General features: G+C 33.7%; 2 protein-coding genes across 2 annotated transcripts in view; one reads left to right on the top strand and one right to left on the bottom strand.

Annotated features, from left to right (window-relative positions):
* Window positions 1–4278, top strand: part of LOC306886790 (thyroid peroxidase-like) — a gene marked incomplete at both ends in the record, with an annotated part of 35134 nt that extends 30856 nt beyond the window's left edge. Inside the window, 3 exons of the mRNA XM_079444095.1 lie at window positions 835–999; window positions 2385–2622; window positions 4053–4278. Coding sequence (XP_079300221.1) covers window positions 835–999; window positions 2385–2622; window positions 4053–4278 — 629 coding nt within the window. The remainder of the gene's footprint in view (window positions 1–834; window positions 1000–2384; window positions 2623–4052) is intronic.
* Window positions 4279–20556: 16278 nt separating this feature from the next.
* LOC306886789 (zona pellucida sperm-binding protein 3-like) overlaps window positions 20557–26493 on the bottom strand; it is a gene marked incomplete at both ends in the record, with an annotated part of 28892 nt that continues 22955 nt past the window's right edge. Inside the window, one exon of the mRNA XM_079444094.1 lies at window positions 20557–20619. Coding sequence (XP_079300220.1) covers window positions 20557–20619 — 63 coding nt within the window. The remainder of the gene's footprint in view (window positions 20620–26493) is intronic.

The raw sequence follows: 26493 nt of genomic DNA, 5'->3' as shown, positions 1-26493 counted from the left end.
CTGATGACTTAATGTATGATGACAGTAGCAGAATGAATTTGGAAGGGTACAAAACCATCTTGCCTACTAATATTCAAGAAAATACCACCAGATTCATTGGGAAGTGCTTCATATTGCATCAGGACAATGACTCACAACACCCTGCCAGTTCCGTCAAGGAATTTATAAGGGCAAAGAAATGGGAAGTCTTAGATTGCCCAAGTCAATCTCCAGATATAAATCTGATTGAACATGAATTTCACCAGCTGGAGAGGAGAGTAAAGGCAGAAACTCCCCAAAACAAGCAACAATTGGAATCGGCTGCATTAAAGGCTGGGGAAAGCATTTCAAAGGATGAGACCAAGAGTCTGGTGATGTCTATGGGTCACAGACTCACTGCTGTGATTGTGTGCAAGGGATCTGCAACTAAATAATAGCTTTTAATCTTTTATATATGCCTTATGTTCAACTGTCCCAATACTTATACTCACATCAATGAGTGGGATGAACTCTAAAAGTGCTGTGCTTTTTATTTGGTAAAACACATATGTTGAAACGGCTAATAATAAAATGTGACATTCTGTAGTTTTGTCTTATATTCATCTTTTAATCATATTTGCAAATGTCTTGACTCCACAGCCAACAGAGCAATTTTGTCTTTACTGGTCCAATACTTATGGAGGGCACTGTATTTTGAAGTTCAGATCAGTTGCACATCTAGAGGACATTTTACATACATGCTAAAAGATAGAAATCATTGGTGTTCCTGTTTACTAGGGAAATTAGTTAGTAACTTTTAGTTTGACTGTGTTTGTGGGCTGGTTGATGTGTGAGAGCATGTTTTGTGCTCCTCAGGCGGGCTGGATCCGGTCTTGCGGGGTCTTCTGGGTCGACCGGCTGCCCTGCAGAACCAGGAGCATCTCATGACAGAAGAACTGACCCAAAGACTGGTGGTTCTCAACATCACAGACACTCTGGATCTGGCTGCTCTGAACCTGCAACGAGATCACGGCCTACCAGGTGCATTAGGGTTATTATTGTTAAACTAGAGTGTAAAAAAAATTATGACTTGAAATCAATTAACCTTTAATTGACATAAAATATTTAAAAAACTTTTATTTCAGCTAGTTTCCAAAACAACATTTTCCTTTTCATTTAATAACTTGATGTAAAAAAATAAAATAAAAACAATTGAAATAAAAAAAGTATTTAAAAATTAATAAAAACAAAATTACTAAAACAAAATTACAAAATTCAACTAAAATTAAACGAAAATGTAACATTTAAAATGTTAAATGTAATAAATTTCAGCTACTTTCAAATGCAACATTTGTTATTTTCATTTAGTTTAACTTTATGTACTAAAATAACTAAAACTGAAATCAAAATGAATAATTAAAAAAAAAAAACTTATAACATTAATAAAAATTCTAATCTTATTTCAATGAAACTAATATAACACTGGTCTGACTTCCTCAAAAATGTCATTTTCATTTAATAATATACTAAAATTTAGATGCTTAATCAGTAACAATGCACTGAAAAACTAAAGTATTATTTTTGTTAAGTACAATTACTATAATTAAGGAATGTTTTTTCCAAATGAACCAGTTCACAAGTGTTGCAGTTAAAGTCCAATTAGTGCAACTCTAATGAACTGATTAATTTAAGTGACTGGAACTTTTGAGCAAATCAGTCAAAAAGACTCAAGTCAAATTCAAACTAATGAGTTTTTGGTTTGCTTAAGGCTCATTCAGGCCAGAGTTTTGTAAACATAATTGGTTCTTTAAAGAAAAAGAAAAAATATGAAGAAAGCTTATTATTTTTGTTTATTATAATTATTATAAATTAATGGGTAATACTTTACAACAAGGTTCTATTTGTTAACAGTAGTTAACTACATTAGTTACCATAAGCTAACAATGCAAAATATTTCCACATTAATGTTAAGGTTAATTTTGACATTTACTACATTATAAAAATCAAAAATTGCATATGATAATATTATTTAATGGACCTGAGCCTTTTGAGGAGATCAGACAAAAAAAAAAAAAAAAAATAAGAGTATACTAATTTTACTAAAGAAGGAGACAATTTGTAACATATTATTTAATGCGTTTAATCAAAGAACAATTTATGATAACAAATGAGCCTTAAGCAAACCAATAACTCATTAGTTTGAAACTGATTTGTGAGTCTGATCGATTCACTCTAAAGAATCAGTTCAAGAGAGTCACACTAATCAAACTACAACTGCAACTCTTATGAATTTGAATAATGATTAATGCCATTTGTAGAGAATTTAAATCAGAACCAGAGTTTAATTCTTCATGTTCATACTATCATTTGGTATTTAATAAACAGGTGATCCTAAAACCTGACTCTGACTGGCTGTTCTGTTCCAGGTTACAATGACTGGAGGGCTTTCTGTGGGTTTGACAGAGTTGAAACCAGATCGGATCTCATCGAGGTGGCCATCAGTGGTGATTTGGTGGAGAAAATAATGGATGTGTACGGCCATCCGGACAATATAGATGTGTGGCTGGGAGGCCTGCTGGAGCGTCCGGAGTCTGGCGCCAGGACCGGCCCGCTGTTTGAATGCTTGATCGGGAAACAGATGAAGACGCTAAGAGAAGGTGACAGGTGCGCTGCAGTGACAGCAGAAACACTGCTCAGATACAGTCCTGCACACATCACACTGTTACACCTGGAAAACAAGCTTTAGCTTCGACTAAAAATGTCATGTCCTTCCTGATCCATACACTGCAAAAAAAAGTATTTTGTCTTGTTTTCCAAATGTCTAAACATTCTTAAATCAAGATCCATTTCCTTGAGATGCAAAATGACATAAGATTTGAAGTCTTGTTTATGTGACTCTCATGAACTGGATCAGTCAAAAAGACTCACAAGTCAATTTCAAACAAAAGAGTTATTGGTTTGCTTAGGGCTCATTTGGATCAGTTTTGTTATCAGTAATGGTTCTTTAATAAAATAAATAAATAAATATTGTTACTTTTTTTTTTTTTTTTTTGTAAAATTACTATACTTAAGTATTTTAGACTGAAAAGAACCAGTTTGTAAGAGTTACAGTTGTAGTTCAATTACTGCAACTCTCATGAACTGATTCTTTTGAGCGAATTGGTCAAAAAGACTCGTGAATCAATTTCAAAGTCATGAGTTACTGGTTTGCTTAAGCTTCATTCAGATCAGTTTTATCATAAATGGTTATTTAATCAAAAATATTAAACATCAAGTTACAAAAAGTACTTTTGTTTTGTAAAATTACAATAATTCATTGTCTCAAAAGAACCAGTTCATAAGAGTTGCAGTTGTAGTACAATTAGTGCGACTCATGAACTGATTCTTTTGAGTGAATTGGCCAAAAAGTAAAAAAAAAAAAAAATTTATCAAATTTAGACTGAGTAATCAGAGCTTTGTTGTCATGAATGGTTCTTTAATGAAAATTTTAAATATTAAGGTAAGTTACAAAAAAGTGTTTTATTTTTTGTTAAATTTCTGACTGATTTCCTCAAAAAAGCCAGTTCATAAGAGTCACAGTTGTTGTCCAGTTAGAGCAACTTTCATGAACTGATTCTTTTTAGTGATTCGGTCAAAAACACTAACTTTCAAACTGAGTTATTGGTTTACATAAGGCTCATTTAGATCAGAGTTTATCATAAATTGTTCTTTAATGAAAAATATTAAACAGTAAGATGACTTAAATCTACAAATTACTGTTTTAACTGATTGCCTCAAAATAACCAGTTTATAAGAGTTGCAGTTGTAGTACAATTAGTGCTTCTCTCATGAACTGATTCTTTTGAGTGAATCGTCATAAAGACTCATGAATCAATTTCAAAATGAATTTTTCAGAAAACAAGACTCAATATTTTATAATATTGCTTTGAATGTTTAGATATTTGCACTGGAAAACAAGACAAAAATACTGAATAAGAAAATGATTTGACTTCTGTCGAGATCTTTTTTTGTTTAGTCTGAGTTTATGTCAAACTGATAAGATAAGAATAAGACATCGCATCAGTCAAACTGTTGATATTTCTGGTGTGTTTCAGATTCTGGTGGGAACATCCCGGTGTGTTTTCCCCAAAACAAAGACAGGAACTACAAACAAACTCTCTGTCTCGTGTGATCTGTGACAACAGCGGCGTGACAGAGGTTCCTCTCGATGCCTTCAGACTGGCATCTTACCCAGAGGACTTTCTCTCCTGCGGGACCGTCCCATCAATGGACCTGGAGGCGTGGAGGGAGCGACCTGATGACGCTACATATGTGACATGATGCTTATGTTTGTGTATTAGAGATGGGTTTTAACACATTTTGTTTTGTCTGCTTTGTCTTTGAGTAAAAATACAGTAAAAATGTGAAATATTATTGCAATTTAAAGTAAGTGATTTCTATGTGAATATCTGTTCAAATGTAATTGATTGCTGTGAATAAAGCTGAATTTTCAGCATTATTACTCCAGTCTTCAGTCACATGATCTTCAGAAATCATTCTAATATGCTGATTTGCTGCTCAAGAAACATTTTTGATTATTATCAATGTTGAAAACAGTTCATATTTTTGTGGAAACCATGATATGCTTTAATTTTCAGGATTATTAAATGAATAGAATGTTCACAAGAACAGCTTTTTTTTTAAATAGAAATCTTTTGTAACATTATAAACGTCTTCACTGTCACTTTTGATCAATTTAATGCATCCTAGAAGTATTAATTTCCTAAGAATAAAAATCTTCCTGACCCTAAACGTTTGAACAGTAGTGTATTTGCAAAGAAAAATGTATATTTTAGGTCACGTAGCTTGTTAATTTTCATCATTTCAGTGAACTAACTTTTCCTTCACATGTTTGCTTTAAATAGTCCTGAGGTGTAACATGTAATATTCGATGTAGCCTCTCAGTTAACTTTAACTCACAAACACGGCATGCATAATAAATATCTAGCAATTAGAAAAGGTTGTGCATTTTTAAATGAAGCAAAGCATGTAAAGCATGTGCGCTTGCCTTCTAAACGCAGCTAAACTCTGCTGTGGAAATTCATGAATAGCAAAGAGGCTCTAATTTGAGGAATTACACAGTCTCTATGAGGGAAAAACACATGCAAATTCACTCAATAAGTGAATGAGTGAAATGTTTAAACTGCAGCGCTCAAACCTCATCTGCTCCCAGGTGAGACGTGGAGAAGCGATTATATCCCCAGTGTGGCAAATTGATGGTGTAAATTGTTCTGTTTCTATAGTTATAGTGTTTGTGTCATCTCAAACACACACAGACACAAATTACTGCTTGAATCTTAATGATAAATCTGTTGTGTTTGCTAACCAATACAGCAAAAAAAAAAAAAAAAAAAACATAAAATACAATATTAATGTTATTTTTATATATTAAATATATTATAATATAAATTATGAATATAAATATACATGTAAATACATGTAAACATTTTCTAAATATATACTGTATGTGTGTGTATTTATATACATAATAAATAATAAATTACATTTTAACATACATTCACATAGAAAACAGCTTTTTTAAATACTAAAAATATTTCTCAGTTTTTGTAGTCGTGGCCTAATGATTAGAGAGTCGGACTCGTAAAATAAAGGTTGTGGGTTCGAGTCTCAGGTCCAGCAGGGATTGTAGGTGGGGGGAGTGAATGTCCAGCGCTCTCTTCCACCTTCAATACCACGACTGAGCAAGACACCGAACCCCCAACTGCTTCCCGGGCTGCCCACTGCTCCAGGTGTGTGTTCACGGTGTGTGTGTGTGCACTTTGGATGGGTTAATTGCAGAGCACTAGTTCTGAGTATTGGGTAACAATACTTGGCCACATGTCATGTCACTTTCACTAGTATTTTTGGTCAAATAAATACAAAAATGTTTTTCAAATAAAATTTGAAAAATGTACATACCCCAAACTTCAGAACAGTAGTGTAGTGTTCAGATCCAATAAGTGTTTCATTTAAATTTTTTGACATATATCTTGATATCTAGAGAGTTGGTGGCCCATATAATGCGATATAATACCAAACCATATCTAAAGACCAGGATTGTTTTATACAGTAAAAAAGTGCCTATAGAATGTCTCAGTGAAGGCTCTGGCGACCGGCAGCACTGCAGTGGATCTTTGTTCTCCTTCAGTAATTGGGGTTTGTTCACACAGACATCACTGGGCCATAGGCTGTTGGACGGCAGCCGCTCGTGCAGCGTATTAACAATCATTCTCCATGAGCTGGTGGCTCCTCAGAGCCTGTAATTCTCCCAGCGCAGACGCTTGTAATCTCAACGCTGGAATCCGGCCCAATGACAAATATTGATTCATTATGAGGCTGCGACGCTGCCAAAACAATTAACGTTAGCAATAGCACCTGTTACATGCAGGGAAATTAATCTTTCTAATGAATATTAGGCGAATCCCACGGTCCGAGCGTGAGTTTCCACACCGTATGCCAGATATAGAAAGCACGCAGGTTTGCATTAGCTTGGCCTCCCGACCCGTTCTCAAGCCATCTATGGTGTTTATTCAATCCTGAAGCTGGAGCTGCCTATGAAATCGACTGCTGTCTGCTCAGATAATGTTCTCTGGAGGAGATGGAGTGTGTAAATGGATGTCACACGATGCTGGTCCTCAGGGCATCGACGGCACACGAGTCCCAACAAATCACAACAACAACAACAGCAACGCCTTTCACCAAAAGGATCAGGCTGACGTTCTCCACGGGACGGTTTACTTTAGTACACCCGAGAAGGCCTTAACCATGTCTTGAACACTGGGGAGGACCACTTATTTAATTCTTATTTAGAAGACCCCAGTTGTAATGGTCTTTTCATTTAAATTTAAAAGGATTTAATGGAAGCTTGACTTTTTTCCTCTGAGTTCTGGGGAAAAATAACTCTGAATTGCTTGATTGTAGAATTGTGAGATATAAACAGAATTGCAAGATATATAAATGCAGAATTGTGAGATATACAGTGGCATGCGAAAGTTTGGGAACCCCTTGCGTAATTTGTGAAAATGTGGATAATGTTAACAAAATAAGACAGATCATACAAAATGCATGTTATTTTTTATTTAGTACTGTCCTGAGTAAGATATTTTACATAAAAGATATTAAGACAAAAAATAACTGAAATTATTCAAATAACTCCCTTCAAAAGTTCGGGAACCCTTGGTTCTTAATATTGTGTGTGGTTACGTGGACGATCTACGGCTGTATAAAAAAAAAACTCCCAAGGGTTCCCAAACTTTTGAAGGGGGTTATTTTAATTTTTTTTTTTTTTTCGTCTTGTGGACTATATGTAAACATATTTTATGTAACATATCTTACTCAGGACAGTACTAAATATAAAAAAACATTTTTTATGATCTCTCTTATTTTGTTAAAATTATTCACCTAAACACAGAATTGTAAGATATAAATGCAGAATTGTGAGATAAACAGAATTGCAAGATATAAATGCATAATTGTGCAATAGAAAGTCACATTTACCGTTTCTATTTTGAGACCAAAAACAAAAAACCTGAATTGTGAGATCTAAATACACACCTGCAAGAAAAAAAGTCAATTGCAATTGCAATATAAAAAGTAGAATTTACCATTTAGATTTTGTGATTAAAAAACAGAATTGCAAGATATAAATGCAGAATAATGATATATATAAACAGAGTGTAAAGGGCAACCTGTAATTCAAAGGGAAATCGTTTAATTTAGCTCAAAAGGGAATCATTTATGCTTTTATAGGGAGTTTGAACAGACTCACTGTTTTACAGCTGATCACTGAGGCGGTTGACTGAACGAGCCGTATAACGCCAACTCTGCACTGGATATTAAAATCCAAAATATAGTGAAAACACTATTTAATAGCACAGTAACACGATTAAGACATTAACTTGTAAGCACAGAACACAAGATACTCTTCTTTTCATTATAACTATGACTTTATTTGATAAATCTAAGACATGAACCCACGCATTCACACATTGCAGAAAGAGAGAAAGTAAGGAAAGGATGAGTTTAAGAGAATGAAAATGTGATATCCCAAGTTTACAGCAAGATGTGCTATTGCATAGACCTGAACAACCATCAATCACTTAATTAACCCTCGCATTGAGTTTCTCAATGAGGCTAAAATTTATATTAAATGCACCAACTCAGCGAAAATCTGGAGTTGTACTTGCTTGCGTTGCCCTGGGAGTTGCGTTTCCCTTTTGTCGTCGTCTTTGCAGAAAAGGGGATTTCCCGAGGTTACTGATTGGCTGACAGTTCAGTTAGTCATTTATAGTGATGTCTTGGGAAGCCAATGGGCGTTGGCTGGCGATGGTTTCAGTTGCTAGTTGAAGTTTGAAGCGGGTGCAGTCGAACTGGACTTTGAGGCAAACTTAACTTTTGAACACAAAACTCAAGGGAAAGAAAAGAAACTAGAATAAAAAGATAAAAGGAGACTAGGTGGTTTTTCTTCTCATCGAGGTGTTAAGTATCTGCTGGCATGTAGGCCAGAGCACGCTCAAAGAGCGCTGAAAAGCAGCGTTAAAACGAGGTGGCAAAAGTTGAAGCAAACAAAGAAGAGAGAGAGATTTGATGGTGTGCTGAGTTTTTAAACTCGGTTTTCGGAGCCGTCCCAAATGGTGTGTTGACCAATTAGAAATGATCTTAGCTAAGGGTGTTGCTCTGTTTCTTCCCCATCAATAATCCTGTATCAGTCACATGGTCCGAATTTTCACGCTCTTGTAAAGTATAATTTTGGACATAATTTCTATAACAAGACTGATACATTTGACAAAGAATTGATTGGAAGAAACATTTAAAGCATGATTTTTCAAACTCATACATACCAAACACGCATATGAATCCTTCAGCTATCCAGTAATGATTAAAAAGACATACGTAATATTTGATTAAAATATGATAGTCAATTGTGTGGGTTACATACATGATATGGAGTTAAGCATAGAAATGATTAGTTTCATTAAAATGAAAATTAAAGTCTTTTAAAATGATTTTAGGTGCATATGGAAACGACAGTCTGGTTCTTTGTCTTCTATGTGTGGGGGAAAGTCAATCTAAAGAAGCTCGTGATTTCTATTGTGGAACACGTGATGACCATTTCTTTGACCATCAGTCTTGATTACTTGCCCCAAATTTGACAGTCTCCTTCCTGAATTGGAATTATCAATAAGTGTTCTTTTGTCTTAATGTTGCAAGCTGTTTTGTGGAAAAGGCTTGGTTAGGCTTTCTTCGGACGGCTGGCGCTAGGATCTGGACAGATTTATGACGTTGTCCTGTTTTCTTGGGCCTCTGTGGAATTTCGGCTCCTCAGGTTTCGATGTTCTGATCGAATCTTAAATTTGTCTGATTAGGTCTCTGATATCCTACAAGAGGTAGGCAATAAATGCAGAATTGTGAGATAAAACAGTTTCTATTTTTTGATAAAAAAAAAAAAAACTGAATTGTGAGACAAACACAGAATTGCAAGAGAAACGTAAGAATTGCGAGATAAAAAGTTCCATTTACTTTTTTTTCATGGTGGAAAAAAAATATATTGTGCGATATAAATTCAGAATTGCAGGAAAAAGGTCAGACTTGTTAGAAAAATAATTGGCCTTTGCATCACAGGAATAAATTACATTTAACATACATAAAAAAGAAATACTGTATTTTTACTGTATTTTTGATTAAATAAATATAGACTTAAGCAGAGCATAAGAGACTTCAAAAACTTTGGACAGTGGTAATAATGTTTTTTTCATATGCCTAATATATTGAAAACGCACAATGGAAAAATGCCCTTGTCTCGTCACATTAAATTACATGAATCATGAAAATGACTACACAGTATTTTCAAGTTCAAGCAACGCAATTTGACAAAAAAAGTCAAGTCTGCAAAACTTTTTCTTATTGGATTTTGTAGATTTTGTCTAAAGTTTCAAACAACTGTTCCATTTTAAAAACGATTTTTAATCGTTTAATATGTCAGTTCTGATCTTATAGTATTTGGGTTTGATTAATTGATTTTTTTCCTCACTGCAGACGTGAGACTCTGACGGTGTTTTAGCGCTGTTAGAGAATAAAGAGCAGCTGAACAATGTGCAGGAACTACAGGACGCTGTACAGGTCCTGAATCATGACCGGCTCATTATATCCAATATAATAAACTACCGCATGCAGGCCCTAATTAGTGATGGATTAATATTCTTTACACAGACCTGCCTCATTCTCCGCACAAAAGCAATGATCAGTGTACTGTACCATCTGAAAGCAAATAGTTATGAATATGTGCTCATAGCCGAAGCAAAGCGCAGTTTTGCTGCTTGTGGTTCCATGTAAAATGCATTTATTGATCAACGTGTAATAATTTACTGCATGTTGAGTAATGCAGGTACACATATCTGGTTTAAAAAACTGAAATATAAATGCAAGAAATGTTAATTTACTGTTTTTGGTTTTAAATCTCCTGATTATGTTTACAGTAACTCATTTACTTATTGCATTACATATTCCCATATGTGATGAAAAAAAAAAAAAAAACAATATATATATATATATTTTTTTTTTTTTTTTTTTTTTTTTTTTACTTAAAACGTTGTTATTTCAGTATCATTAAAATACTATTACAGTTTTAATATAACTATTTTTGATCAGTTTATATATATCATTTAATTTCATCAGTTTCTTTTTAATTTATTTTAATTTCATATATAATTTTAATTTTATATATAATTATATATTTAGTAGTTTTTATGTTATATATATGTACACTGCCGCTCAGAAGTTTGAGATCAGTAAGATTTTTTATGTTTTTTAAATAAGTTTCTTTTGCTCATCAAGGCTGTATCTATTTGATCAAAAACACAGAAAAAAAACTGTTATTTTGTGAAATATTATTGCAATTTAAAATAACAGTTTTCTATTTTAATATACTTTAAAATATCATTTATTTCTACGATCAAAGCTGATATCAAAGCAAATATACAATACTATTCAAAAGTTTGGAGTCAGTAATTGTTTCTTTCCATTTTTCTATAATTAATACTTTTATTCTGGAGGGCTGTTTTAAATGAATAAATGTCATAGTAAAGACTTATATTGTTAAAAAAATATTTCTATTCTGAACAAATGCTGCTCTTTTTAACTTTGTAGTCATCAAAGAATCAAAGAAAAAATATCACATGTTCCAAGAAACAATATTAAGCAGCACAACATCCAACACTCATAATAAATCAGTATATTAGAATGATTTCTGAAGATCATGTGACACTGAAGACTGGAGTAATGATGCTGAACATACAGATTTAAATTACACAGAAATAAATTATATTTTAAAGTACATTAAAATAAGAAACCAATATTAGAATTTCCAATAAAATTACACATTACAGTTTTTTCTGTATTTTTGATTGAATAAATATGAGAAGAGACTCCCTTGAAAACATTAAAAATCTTACTGATCGCAAACTTTTGAGCGGCAGTGTATATTAATAGTTTTTATTTATTTGTTTATTTTTTGGATTTTTATTTTAGTACATCACGCTAAACTAAATTAAAATGATAAATGTTGCCTTGGAAACTAGATGAAATTACATTGTGTTTCAGTTAATGTGCATTTTATTATAAAGTAACAACAATATAATATTTTTAGTTAACTATAATAACCCTGATAATCTAATAAACTTGGCTTAAACTTTAACTGAAATAAAAGGTAAAATACAATTTTTATTAAATAAATGAATTAAACACTACTGACCAAAAACATTATGAGGAACAGATTTTAACTTTTTTTTAAAAGTTGCTTTAAATACCAGTTTAAACCAAACCATATGAACTGTAGATGAACCGATCAATTAAACTGAAAGCAAATAAAGCAATGCGGTTTATTCCAGTCTTTTCTGTGCTAATAAATGAAGACAAATCTATTCAAACAGATGTAGGCCACATTTACATTTTAAACCTGGACTTAAACTCTTTGACGAGGACGGACTGCTCCGCTTTGACACAAATAGGCGTCACATTTGCATTCAGCCATATCTCGTTACGGTTTTGTTTTAGATAATGGAATACAAAAGCAATCAGTTCTGGAAAATGAGACGGCTGGAATGAAATAAAACAGAGGCTTTTAGGCGATTTCTGATGTGCTGACCAATTACACGACTCTCCTGTTCAGACTAATTCAAAGTGTGAGGCTCAGCGGTTCTTCATTACAGCAGATCTGTTTGTTATTCACCAGAATCACTGAAAAAACAGCACATCGCTCGCCTTCAGAAAATTCATTTGTGATGCACTATAACAATTACATGTGCGGTTACTTCAAGGATCTTTCTACCTGATCCGAGCAGTAAAACTTCAGTGTGACCTATTGTAGTCCAGTTCATTTTAGCTTCCAACAGAAATGCAAACGCTTCACAAGCATGATTTCACATCGTGTTGCATTATGAATTGCATTCTGATACAAATAAACACAGTCTGACATGTTTCCAAGAATAGAAATGTGATAGAAACAACAACAACAGGACATTCAATGTAAAATAATAATAAAAAATGATTTCATGAACTCGTGAAAAAATTGGATGGTGAACAGGGACAGGTGAAATTGATGGCTTTTATAAAAGTTTTTCAAAAGTTGAACAAGTTATAATTTGATTTTTTAATTAATTCATTCATTAATAAAGTAAACCTAGTTACTGTACTTTTTTTTAACAGCGTGAGGTAACTATGTAAACTTGGTAATGTAAATATAAAGTAGCCAATTCACATAACTGCATGTTAAGCATCAAATATATAGTATCATTAATTTTTGTTAATATTTGAGATAGATAGATAGATAGATAGATAGATAGATAGATAGATAGATAGATAGATAGATAGATAGATAGATAGATAGATAGATAGATAGATAGATAGATAGATAGATAGATAGATAGATAGATAGATAGATAGATAGATAGATAGATAGATAGACAGAACTCACATACTGTAACATACAATAGATACATAATTCACATAACTGCATATTAAACATCAAATAGTAACATCTATTATATACATTTATAGTTTTGTTAATATTTTGTATTAGGCTTTAATATACTTTTAGTTTTCACTTTAATGTTAGTTATTTTTTATTTCTAATTTTAGATGTTTTAATTTAGTTGTGTTTGTAATTTTTACTCTGATTTTTTTTTCTTATTATGTCTATATAGTTTTTAATAATTGTTGTTTATTTATACATTTTTGATTATTAGTTTTAGTTTAACTTTTTTTTTTTTCTTTTTTTTTACTAAACAAAAATGAGAACATCTGAAGTAAAATAAGTGAACAAATAGCATTAAATGCAAAATGAAAAAAAAAAAAACATTATATTGATTGGCCGGTGAAAAGTGAGCGGTGCAATTGCTGACTTTCCTGAAAAAAAAAGTAGATTCAGAAGTTGAGCAAGTTACATTTTGATTTAATTTTTTTAACATGCACTGACGAGTCATTCACATCAAGACCAAGAAGATGAATTTAAAAACGGTAAAGAGAGTCAAACTGAATTCTCCAGTATATGCAGCTCAGAAGATCAATGCATGCAGACCTTGGCACGCTGATATCAGGGCTGCTTCTGCAGTGAATCCACGCTCGGGTTCCCACACGCTCCCAAACAATTTCTGTGAGAGGAGTGGAGCGCCTGATGATTGCTGCTGACTCATCGCAACAAACGAACACATGATGATACAGAAAAAAGCTGCGGCCGCTCCACACTCTGACCCAGACACCCACACGCTTCACGTCACGACTGACCGCAGAATTAAAATATCTCAATATACAGCTCAGCCACAACAAACTCATCTCTGAATACTTCTTCACAAGTGTTCATAATATCAACCCAGTACTTTTTAACCCTATAAAGCCTACTTTCACACACAATCTACTACATGCCTTCTGTCATCTGAGTTTTAGTCTAATTGTATAAGCGTCCAGCTTCAGCTGCTGCTTCACTTGTCTTTCTAATGTAAAATCTTGACTGATTTTTATCAAGTAAACGTCAGAATAACTGTATTCATATCTTCAGATGAACAACACTTACTGGACTGAAGCAGCTCAGCTTTACTTGATTCTCCATCAATCATTATTAGAAAAATCAGTGCGTCTCAAATCTCAAATCTCAAATCGGGATCTTTTGAAGAGCGTTTGTTTCCAGAAGCTTTACTTTCACTGTTCCTCAGCGGAGGAATGATCTTCACAAGCCTCCAAAACATCTCACATCTTCTGAGGAACATTTATTTCTTCATTTATTTATCAGCTTTGGATTGCATTATATGTTTGGATCATTTCAATCTTACTAAGACATATTATTGGAGCTATAGAGTGATGACTGACATTTATATCATTTTATGTAAGTATCTGCTCTACTGTTATAAAGATCTCATTGATTTACACTACAAGCATCAGAATTTCATCAGCATCTGCACCAAATTGCATACTGTGTTTAGGTTTATTTAAAGTGTAATTAAAAATGCATTTAAATTGTAATTAAAACTAATATATTTGAGACTTTGAGATACTATTATAGTTTTTATTTTTAAAGGTTTTATTTGACCCCACCGGGTACCACTCATCTCCACTACAAATAGGAAAAAGAGGCTACAATTTGCACAAGCTCACCAAAATTGGATGGTTGAAGACTGGAAAAATGTTGCCTGGTCTGATGAGTCTCGATTTCTGTTGAGACATTCAGATGGTAGAGTCAGAATTTGGCGTAAACAGAATGAGAACATGGATCCATCATGCCTTGTTACCACTGTGCAGGCTGGTGGTGGTGGTGTAATGGTGTGGGGGATGTTTTTTTGGCACACTTTAGGCCCCTTAGTGCCAATTGGGCATCGTTTAAATGCCACGGCCTACCTGAGCATTGTTTCTGACCATGTCCATGCCTTTATGACCACCATGTACCCATCCTCTGATGGCTACTTCCAGCAGGATAATGCACCATGTCACAAAGCTCGAATCATTTCAAATTGGTTTCTTGAACATGACAATGAGTTCACTGTACTAAAATGGCCCCCACAGTCACCAGATCTCAACCCAATAGAGCATCTTTGGGATGTGGTGGAACGGGAGCTTCGTGCCCTGGATGTGCATCCCACAAATCTCCATCAACTGCAAGATGCTATCCTATCAATATGGGCCAACATTTCTAAAGAATGCTTTCAGCAGCTTGTTGAATCAACGCCACGTAGAATTAAGGCAGTTCTGAAGGCGAAAGTGGGTCAAACACAGTATTAGTATGGTGTTCCTAATAATCCTTTAGGTGAGTGTATATATATATATATATATAAATATATATATATATATATATATATAAATATATAAAAAAAAAACAAATATATATATATATATATATATATATATAATATATATATATATATATATATATATATATATAAATATATAAATATATAAATAAATATATATATATATATATATATAAAAATCTGTCTGCTATATAGCCTATGTGAGGTTTTACAGGGTTAAAGACGATTTTATTTCCCAGTGGATTGATTCAGATCTTGACTCTCAGAGTCTGCGCTGCAGTCGATCTGTTATTAAATCAAGTGCTTAATAGTTCTGGATGCAGAATTCATCATCAGGCGGTCAGTGAGCCGACTGAGGGACTGCGGGGTGTCTGTTCAACAGTTCTGTTGTTAATAGCGTGGGCAAATTAAAACTGACAACATCCCACAGATCTGAGTCTGGACGGTCTGGAGCTCAGCATCATGTCAGGACAAATCACATAGGCCTACAGATAACACTATTATTTCAGTAAAAGTACTGGGTTTCAATTTCACTTGAGTAAAAGATTTACTTGAGTTTTTTAATGTACTTAAGTATTAAAAGTAAAATGTACTGATTAATTATTTAGTTTAGCTAGCCTATATATAGGTCTATATATTATTAAAAACTACAGACATTAAAAAAATAAAATAAAATTGTCAAAAACACATAATATAATTACTAAAACTTTACCTAAAATTAAGATGAAAACAACAAACACAAAAATAAAAATAAATATATTTAAAGAATAATTTTAAATAATCATACAATCTCAATAATACTAAAATAACACTGCTGCAAATATTTAATTAACAAAACATATACACTATCAAAACATTCAACTTAGGCTAAATGTACTAAAATATAAATAATTCAAGTGTGCAACAAGTAAAAAAATAAAATACCTTATAGTATTTTTTAAAAAAGAGGTAAAACTAAATTTGTGTAAATATGTGGCGTCAGTAAAATTACACTATATAGATGTCACATGAGACAAAATATGTAAACAGAAATATTAATTAACATATTATTTGAAACTGATGCATGGTGTAGAATATCAGAGACTGAATCAGACAAATTTAAGATGCGATCAGAACATTGAAACATGAGGACCAGGATTTTCAGAGAGGCCCAAGAAAACAGGATAACGTCGTAAATCAGATTCCTAGCTCCAACTAGTCTGAAGCAAGCAAACTAACCAGCAAGCCTCTTTCACAAAACAGCTTACAACCTTGAGACAAAAGAACACTTATTGATAATTCCAATTCAGTGTAATGCCTTGTAGAGCAGGATACACACACAAATTAATTTCAAGACAGCACATTCCTTAGCAGGAGTTAAGGAGCATTTGACTGGCTGGCCGATTTCCTGCCCGGATCTCAGGAGACCTCTAAAAACCAGGATACATTTGAGGGAACATCTGGACGTATTCCAGAACAGGACTTTACTGTGGCTTTCTTATCACTTAAACATAATTCAACCAGAAACAGGAGAAAGACCTCTGGATCTGAACACGTCCTCCTGACTGCTAAACATGTAATTCAATGATGGTATCAACAAAGATGATGGTTTTACAACAGACATCCGAGCTAAGAAAATCACCAGATCTCCATTCGGAGTGACATTCCCATGACCTCCCGTTTCTCCCCAGCAGAGAAATGCGCCTTTTCTTCTTATTGGCAGAACAAAGAAGATCGGACCTTTATGGGTGTTCCGAAAGACATAATAATTGTTGCTGCTACTGAAAGCAACATATATATATATATATATATATATATATATATATAATATATATTGAGGTTGTGTGTTTATTTTATGTCTTTCATATGCTTGGTGTGATTATTTAGACGGTAGCATGTTAATCGATGCATTAACCCATGTAGTATATAAAATTAAGGTATGTACTTTGTGTATACCAAATACCTGTTGTTTCATTTTGAATGAAAGCTAGTTGCGTCAGCAATAATTTGGTGTGGATGAAAGTTGACTTTTCTTATCATAATGTATGAATAAAACACTTATAGGGATCTGCTAGGATATATTCTTCATTTACGCACGGAAAACTGAGCCGTGCGGGGCGGGGCTCCGCACTACAGAAACACTTGTGATTGGATCAAACAGCAAAAGGGGCGGACTGAAATCAGCCTGTTAAAGACAGACGCCCAGCTTTGCTAGTTCTTGCTGCTTGCTCGTGCGCTGACCTGTTTGAAACTTCGGCTCCTCATCTGATCACGCTGTTAAGCGCTCTCAGCCATATACCATCTGGCAAGCATCCACACATGCCTTCAAAGTGCTGACCAAAGAAACTTTTAACACCTGAAGCCGAAAGAACTTTAAACAGACTTCCTAAGAGCGTCATCATGTCACAGTGAAAACAACCAATGGCAAGAGGGCATCCCCAGTGACATCACGCGACGACGACACATCAGCAGCCAATCAGTCGGAGGTTCCCTCGGAGACCGCACGGAAATACCCGACCAGCTGTCAGACTCAACTTAAAGCAAGTAATCAAACAATTCTCCACAATTCTGCTGGAAACTGGTTGAAGTAATTTTAAGAATAAAGATAGACAAGTTCTCTGCTTGAAACTCCCTCAGGAAGGTTCAGCACCTAGCAAAAGAGTGCTAGTTTAAGCTTTCTTCAAGTTCATTGCCTGCAATGTTTGTGTGTGTACGTATTCTGTTTTGTGTTATTTTAGCTTAGTAGTATGGTAGAGTAGCAAATAAACTTTGATTTATAAAGGGATCTTTTGTCTGGTGCTGTGTGATTTTCAAGTCTGAAACTATTTGCCAAAAGATTGCGTTACCTATGCTAAAGTTATCTATGCTCAAAAATTACCTAATTAATTCGGTATTACTGTGGCCACGGGAATAATCTGAATTGTTAAGACATACTGGTTTTAATGCTTGCTGGACAAGTCGTTAATGAGGTATCGTTAATAAGGTATAAGTTGGATCAATTAATCATAAATATCTAATCAATACGACCCGACTCCAAGAGCTAAAATTAAAATAATAGTTCTAAAATTACTACATCAGGAAGGAGACTTGGGGCAATTTGGGGCAAGTAATCAAGACTGATGGTCAAAGAGATGGCTATCACATGGGTTCCATGCTGGAAGTCACAAGTTTACTTAGACTGACTTCTCCCCCACATAGAAGACAGACCAAACCAAAATTCCTTTGTCTAAAGAACATGCCTTCGTTCTCCATAGAACTACACAAAGACTTTCTTTATCATATGCACACAAAATCATCCTAAAAGGACATTTCTATGCAGAACCCCATATTATGTTTGTAACCCACATATTAGATTATGATGTTTTAATCAAATATTATGTATGTTTTTTTTTTTTTAAATCACAATTGAATAGCTGAAGGATTCAGATGCGTGTTTGGTATGTATGAGTTTGAAAAATCATGCTTTAAATGTTTTTTCCAATAATTTTTTTGTCAAATGTATCAGTCTTGTTATAGAAATCATGTTCAAAAGTATACTTTGCAAGAGCCTGTAAAGTTCGGACCTCTGACTGAACAGATAACATGTTGATTTATCGCTTTGGTGGAGGAACAGAGCAACACCCCAAGCAAGGGCAGTATCTAATTGGTCAAGACGTCCAGATGGGACGGTCTGAAAGCAAAGTTTAAAAACTCAGGACACCATCAAACTTTCTCTTGGTCCTCTCCCTTCTCCTCTTCTTCTCTTTTGCCACAGCGTTTTGACGCTGCTCTTTGAGAGTGCTCTGGCCCACGTGCCAGCTGCTACCACAATGAGAAGAAAACCAACCTATAGTCTCTTTACATCCCTTTAATCTTTTACTTTAATTTCTTTTCTAATTTCCGTTGTCAGTTCCGTGTACTCGGTTAAGTTTTGCCGCCACGCCTCTGAGTTCAACTGGAGTCTGTGACTGCCTCAAAACTTCTACCAGCCACAACTCCATCGGCTTCCCAAGACTTCACTTCACGACTACTGAACTCTCAACCAATCAGACACTTTGGGGAACCTTTCCTGCAATGACAACGATAACAAAAGGGATTCCCTTAGCAAAGCAAGCAAGTACCTCCAGGTTCTAACTAAATTGGTGTATTTAATATAAATGTTAGCCTCATTGAGAAACTCAAAGCGAGGGTTAAATAAGTGATTGATGGTTGTTCAGGTCTATGCAATTGAACATATTGCTGTAAACTTGGGATTTCACATTTCCATTCTCTTAAACTCATCCTTTCCTCACTTTCTCTCTTTCTGCAACGTGTGAATGTGTGAACGCTTGTGTTCATGTGTTAGATTAGTTTATGTCTTAGGTTTATCAAATAAAGCCTTATTTATATTGAAAAGAGGAGTATCTTGTGTTTTGTGCTCACAAGTTAATGTCTTAATCTGCCGATCTTGTTACTGTGCTATTTAAGTGTTTTCACTATATTTTGGATTTTAATATCCAGTGCAGAGTTTGTTATACGGCTCGTTCAGTGAATCGCCGTAACATTGAGTCTGTTCAAATCCCTATAAAATCATAAATGATTCCCTTTGAGCTAAATTAAACTATTTCTTTAAATTACATATTAATATTATGTTTTTTTATTATGTTACAATGGACATTAATAATTTGTGTTATTTTACCTAATATCTCAGACGTGACATGCAAACCAATGGGCTCAAACAGCTCTTTCCAGAAGATTCTCATGGTTCACAAATAACTGACAGTCATGACCTAAATATGATTTCATTTACAATAAACAATACTGAGCTTAGTCATAAATAACTGCGCTACCAGTCTTGCACACGCGCTCAAGCTCAGATATCCAGTTATTGGCTTAATTCGAATCATTCTATTGAATCACTGAATCAGTGAGTTGTTGACTCAAAAACAGCTGCAAGCGGATCAGTCCAGTTCACAAACCTATTCAGCTGGTTAGAATCAACTATTAACGCGAAAAATAACGGAAGCGATATGATTTTATAAGACATATTGATGTAAAAGGTACAATAGTATGCTTTAAAATGTAGTGTCATTTATTACAGTAAATAACTAGATGCTAGATACTTGAAAAATGTAGCATCCTACAGTAACGAAGTAAATGTTTACCAATGAAGCGAATCTGGTAATTGAACAATATAGACTGCAGCTGAATTGAAGCACCGGGGCAATCCACACAGAAGTGTGTTTGAGGAGTCTGAGGCTGTTTAACATTCTCCACCAGTGTTACTGATATTCATTCGTGTACCGCTGTGAGAAACGCAAATATTGGATTAATCTTCATTGCTGCAGGTCTGCTTGAGCTTTTTAAGTTCAGTCTTCCGTACAGGCTCACGCTGAAACACAAACACAAACACATCTGCAGCTTCTGTACTGAGCCAAAAATCTGGCTACTTGTTTGAGTTGGAGATCGACCTGAGCCACACTGATTCCCATGCAGTTTACCAAGGATCGACTAGGCCTTAAAAATAGTAATAATAAATAAAGTTGTGTAAGCAGAAAAACTCTTGACAAAACAGATGTTATCATTTTCATCAATTTATTTCTATTGTGTCTGACCCAAGTTTTACGTTTAAAATTAGCTGCACAGACACTATATATAGCCATTCTCACACTTTTTAAAATTAATTTTATTATTTTATTTTATAGCCAAGTATAGCTTGTATCTAAGTACATGGTATTTGTACCTGGTGTCTTTTATTCTAATAATACCAAAAATATTATTTCACAAATTTTTGACCAGGATTATTAGGCTATACCTATTAAAACGAAAGCATAAAAATATAATATAAATATAAAATATGAAAAAAAAACCTTATTAAAACTTATTTTATTTCAGGTAGTTGCATAGACAAATGTTTACATTTTCATTTAGTTTAACTTGATGTACTAAAATAGCTAAAGCTAAAATAAAATATGAAAATAAAAAAAGGGGAAAAATATATTCAACTAAAATGAAAAGAGAAACAAAATATAAAAATAATAAAAATGATACTAGTTTTTTTGTTTTTGACAGTCAAACTAAAATAGATGAAGAAACAGTGAATTCTTGGATGTTTCAGAAGACAGCTCTTGAATATTGAGTAAACTTTGAGTCTTAAATCTCTTATGTTCGCATGTATTTCATAGTGCAGAGTAACAGTGCAAATAAATGTTTAAAATGCAAAGCTATTGTACAGTTTTGAATCATATAAACATTATAGAATTACTCTGCCTGGGGGCAGTTTTATGTAATTTTCACCAAATTAGCAGCTAAAATATTTAAACTAGTTACTTTTTAGCAATGTGATGTAACTATATGTAAATAAATATATATATAACTGAAATCAAATGAAATATTTAAAAAAATATTTTATTTCAGATTGTTGCCAAGCCAATATTTCTAATTTTTGTTTAGCTTAATTTTATGTGTAACTAAAAAAAAAAACAACCTTAAAAGACAAACAGTGAAAACAAAAATATTGGGGAAAAAAATGGGAAGATAAATATTCAGTATATCAATGATACTGATATAGCACTAGTATATATATTTAGTAACTTTTTTCAGTTTTAGTTTAAGTTAACTACATATAATGATATAATGGCTGATAGATAGATGCCTGCATGTTATAACAAATCTTGCAGGAAAACAAAATTAGATAACTAACTTGTAAGGCTGTCTAAGCAGTTTATGCAACCTGCCACAGATAATAAATTTTTTTTTTTGTTTAGTTTAACTTGAAATACTAAAATAATTTATACAAATTTATTAAAACTACACAGATGTTAAAATAATAATAATAATGATGATGATGATGACAAAAACACAGCAAAATTACTATAAAATTTACTAAAATTAAAGTAAAAAACAAAACAAAACTTAAAATATATATAAAAAAAATCTAATTCAAAATATTAACAAAAACTATAATAGTATAGTATACAGAAATAGCACTAGTCACAAATCAAAGTAAACAAATAAGTGCTTTTCTGCTTTTTAACCCAACACATTAATCTTAAGTGTGGTTTGTTTTTACAAACTGATGGAGAAACATAATCATCCGTGATAATCAGCATACTTCAGATTATAAATCATGTACATTGAACATTATATCACAAAGCAAAGCTCCCTATAGCGTCTATCTGACCCATTACAGCTGCAGCGCAGGAGATTCACTCCGCTGGTCTTCAGAGAGAGAGTGTGTGCAGTGACACACACACACACACACACACACTCTCTCTCTTATCAGCAGTGGTTCACCACCATGGCCAGCAGCGTGTCAGACATTAAACTCCTGATATCAGGAGAACGGACATCCAGAGCCGTTCAAAGCCAGTCTAACCTAAAGAAGGAGCGAAATTATCCTTAAAACAAGCTTTGAGTGAACCGCCTTTCATCCTCTTAAAAAAGCAGTTTTATGGCACGCTCTGTGTTTTACAGTCCTCCTCTCTCCGACGATGTTGTTTGGTTTGCAGGGCGTATCGTTTCTGACCCGCTCTCATCAAAAGTGTGTCAATCTATCAAAGAAAAGGTTCAAAGATTGACGGCTTGAAGTGATAATTGCACAATTGCCTTCTTCCTCTCGCGGAGAAAGTGGCAGAATATATATCAGCGTGTTTGCTTGTGTTAAAATGTCAGATGGTAATCATCAGTCGAGTGGAATAATGATGAAGTGCTCGTGTCTTAATTGAAGTTTCACCTCGTGAGTGGCATGCGGCTGTATTTTTAGGCACGCGTCGGCCCCCTCACTGCCCTGGCTGCTTTTCTCCAAATCCATCCCTAGAGTACGAGAGAGAGAGAGAAGAGCTACTGCTTCAGCAGGATTAATACTGTGTTTAGTATGCATGCATCAAATACTTGCACTTTTACTGCATTTGCTAAAATGAGCACAAAGCATGAAATACTGGATCCCAAAATGCAATGCAATGCACTCGACTAGACCTGCTGCTTACAATGTTGCAAATGAACAAATGTTCCAAAAATCATTTTTACCGTAGCAACCGCATAGCAACACCATAGCAACCATTCTGCAATCTATCTGTCTGAGAAACCTAAAACCTTCAAACTTAATCTATTAAAATGTCAAACTTTAAACTACTTCACATTTTGAGGCTATCAATTAAAATTGTTAAAACAGAAAAGATGTTAAATCTTCCCAGTAATTCATGATCCTGCAATAGAAAGGTCAAGTCAATCAGATTGCATCGTGGGATACAGTATTTCACATGTGCTTCATTAAACAATATGAAATGCTCTACATTGGCAGCAATTCTGCAATAGAACAAAGAAAAAAATTCAAAGAGATTGACAATAGATTGCTAAAGTAATGATGAAATATTACAATGTCATGAAATAAATAATGACACAAATATTTTAATATTGGATAAAATGGTATATTTATTTGACAAAATTTTAATGAATATTTTTAGTATTGAATGACACATGCATATATTAGTACAATGTTTTTTTTGTTGTTTATTTTATATATATCTATAATAACTCTGGCCAGCATATATAGAACTGTGGAGAAAAAATGCAGAAAAAAAAATCCAAAATGGAAGAAGTTGAGAAAAATATTATGATATAATAGCTGTTAATTAATAGTAATAATACAAAATGGATGTTTAGAAAATATTATGCTAATGGCCGTTAAAAAACAAATAAATAACAAATTATTTTAAAAAGATGGAAGTTGAGAAGATGTTATTTAATATCTGTAAAAAAAAAAAAACTATAAAAAAATAAATTTAGCATGGAAAAAAAAGGAGAAAATAAAGATCTAATTGCTGTTCAAAATTATATATATATATATATATATATATATATATATAAAACAGTAAGAGAAATTAGTATAATATACTAGATGTTAAAAATAATCAAATAAATAAATACAAGATGGAAGATGTCAAAAATATGATATAATGGCTGTAAAAAAATAAAAATACTTTAATGATAGAATAAGTTGAGAAAAATATTATAATGGCTGTAAAAATAATTAAAAATAAATAAATATATATATATATTTTAAAGATAAATACATATAAAAAGCCATTATGTCATGATATTTTTAGCAGCTTCTTCCATAACAAAACTGTAACAGTATCTCAATGATACTAAAATAACACGATGAAGGTGTCTTATTAAAGGCAGGATAATTATGCTTTTTACCTTTTGGAAGTGCTTTAAATCTGTTTAAACGCTGAGCGCCTGAACATGACAGGGTCACACAGTCTTTCCGGCTCACTGTCCTCCTCTCCTCATCTCTTTATTATGGCCTGTGATTATGTTTCAGACTTATGAAATATTCCCCGCAGTCGGAGGGATGTTTAACCTCCGGCGCTGCTCGACAGGCACACTTAATTCTCCATATTTAACCCAAATTGTTGAATATTCTGAAGAGAAACGTCTGGAGAAATCCACCTCAGCCAGATTTCCTATGAAAATAATCAGCGTTTCATCAACGAGAAGGGCCAGGCTGCCAAACAATCCTCGTCTCCTCTATTATTTATTACACGTTAGAATTGCAGCATGACCCAGGGCTAAAACCTATATTATGAAACCTAAGCGAGCTGGATGTGGAACAGAAAACAGCGTTTTCAAAACAGGACGTTCTCTCGCTGTGAAGCTCCTGCAAAACTCGACGGCACGTGTAACTTGATTACAATGAGCAAACAAGAGACGTGACAAACAGAGTTGAACCTCAGACAACGCACTGGGCCTGATGCCAGACCGCACACGCAAATGCTGAAAAGCAATTAGAAAGAAGATTCCAGGTTATGTTCAGCTGAATGCATGTGGAGCGCGGCTCTGATTAACAAAGACAATCAGCGCTCAGTGTTTAAAAGCAGACATTTGGAGCTTGTGTTTCTGGTAAAGAATGGAGAAAAAAAAAAATGTTGGTTACATGTCTAAATGATCTTTTAGGATAGGGCTAGTCTGCCATGGTAACAAAATTTTTTTCCAAACATTTCATTTAGCTTGTTTTGATGTTTCTAAAACCTTTAAATGTCCTGTTTTCTTGTTTCTCCGTGGTCCTGCGAGACGCAATATTTCGTTCCACTATATCAAACGTCTGTTTGAATACATGCAATTTGTAACAATTTTTACTGTACATTTCTGTCATAGTCACCATTAATAACCTACTCCTAAATATAATGTAGAAACTTAAAGTTTTCTGTAAAGCTGCTTTGCAATGATTTGTATCGTGAAAAGCACTATACAAATAAACTTGAATTGAATTTCCACACATGTAGCATAATAACAGTAAATCGCGACTTGACTTGGTAATGCACGTTAAGCATGAAAGTTGGATGAAACGGCAACACACACAAGTTTTACATTGACATTAGACTGTAAATAACCAGGAGTGAGAATCAGCCGCGTGTGTTCATGCTCATTTCAGGGGGAGGGGAAAACACGCATTTAAATCAGAAAAACAGCTGTTCAAACACTAAGATATCATAAACACTCATTGCATTTTCACTCAATTAACTCATAATCCGCTTCAGCGATTGTACGACTAATTCAGAGACTGAAAACACAACATGAGCCAGTAAGTGTATATTACAGCATGTTGACTGCTCAAGCAGAAGCCTGCATTTGTTATGGCATCCAAAAACAACCAGCACTAACTGAGACTGAGAGTGAAAAAAACTTGATCATCTATATGGAAAACATTTTCAGAACAATGTTATTCATACTTGCTGAATGTTTTTATGTTATTGTAACCTAATAATGATAAGAAAACTGCACTGTTTAATGTTTTTAGGATATTACAAACAAACACTCACATAAGGTTATTTTTGAGTACAAATAAGGTTAAGAGAATATTGTCCTAACATGATTGTAACAATTGAAGTTCTAATAATGACAGGAAAACTGGACATTTGAACATTTTTAGACTGTTACAAATAAGCATTCAGAGAACGTTATTTGTGAGTACAAATACGTTTAGAAGAATGTTGTACTAAGGTTATTGTAACCTTTAAATAATGTTCTAAACACAACAAGAAAACTGGACATTTTAACATTATATAAACATTTCAAATGAAAGTTTCCACAACGTTTTTACAACTTATTTTTTGTTATCTGGGTGCATTCGTGTTATTCAGATGATCGATCTCTTCCCTGCTAACCGAGAATGTTCTCAAAGCGTTCTGGCAAGGTTCTCTCGAAGTTATGAACAAACGCTCCAGTAATGTTAATAGAATGTTCGTTCAAAATGATCATA

Source organism: Barbus barbus (genome assembly GCF_936440315.1).
Source record: "Barbus barbus genome assembly, chromosome: 20".
Classification (NCBI taxonomy): domain Eukaryota; kingdom Metazoa; phylum Chordata; class Actinopteri; order Cypriniformes; family Cyprinidae; genus Barbus; species Barbus barbus.
The sequence above is the reverse complement of the archived record's forward strand: the minus strand, read 5'-3'. Positions and strand labels throughout refer to the sequence as shown.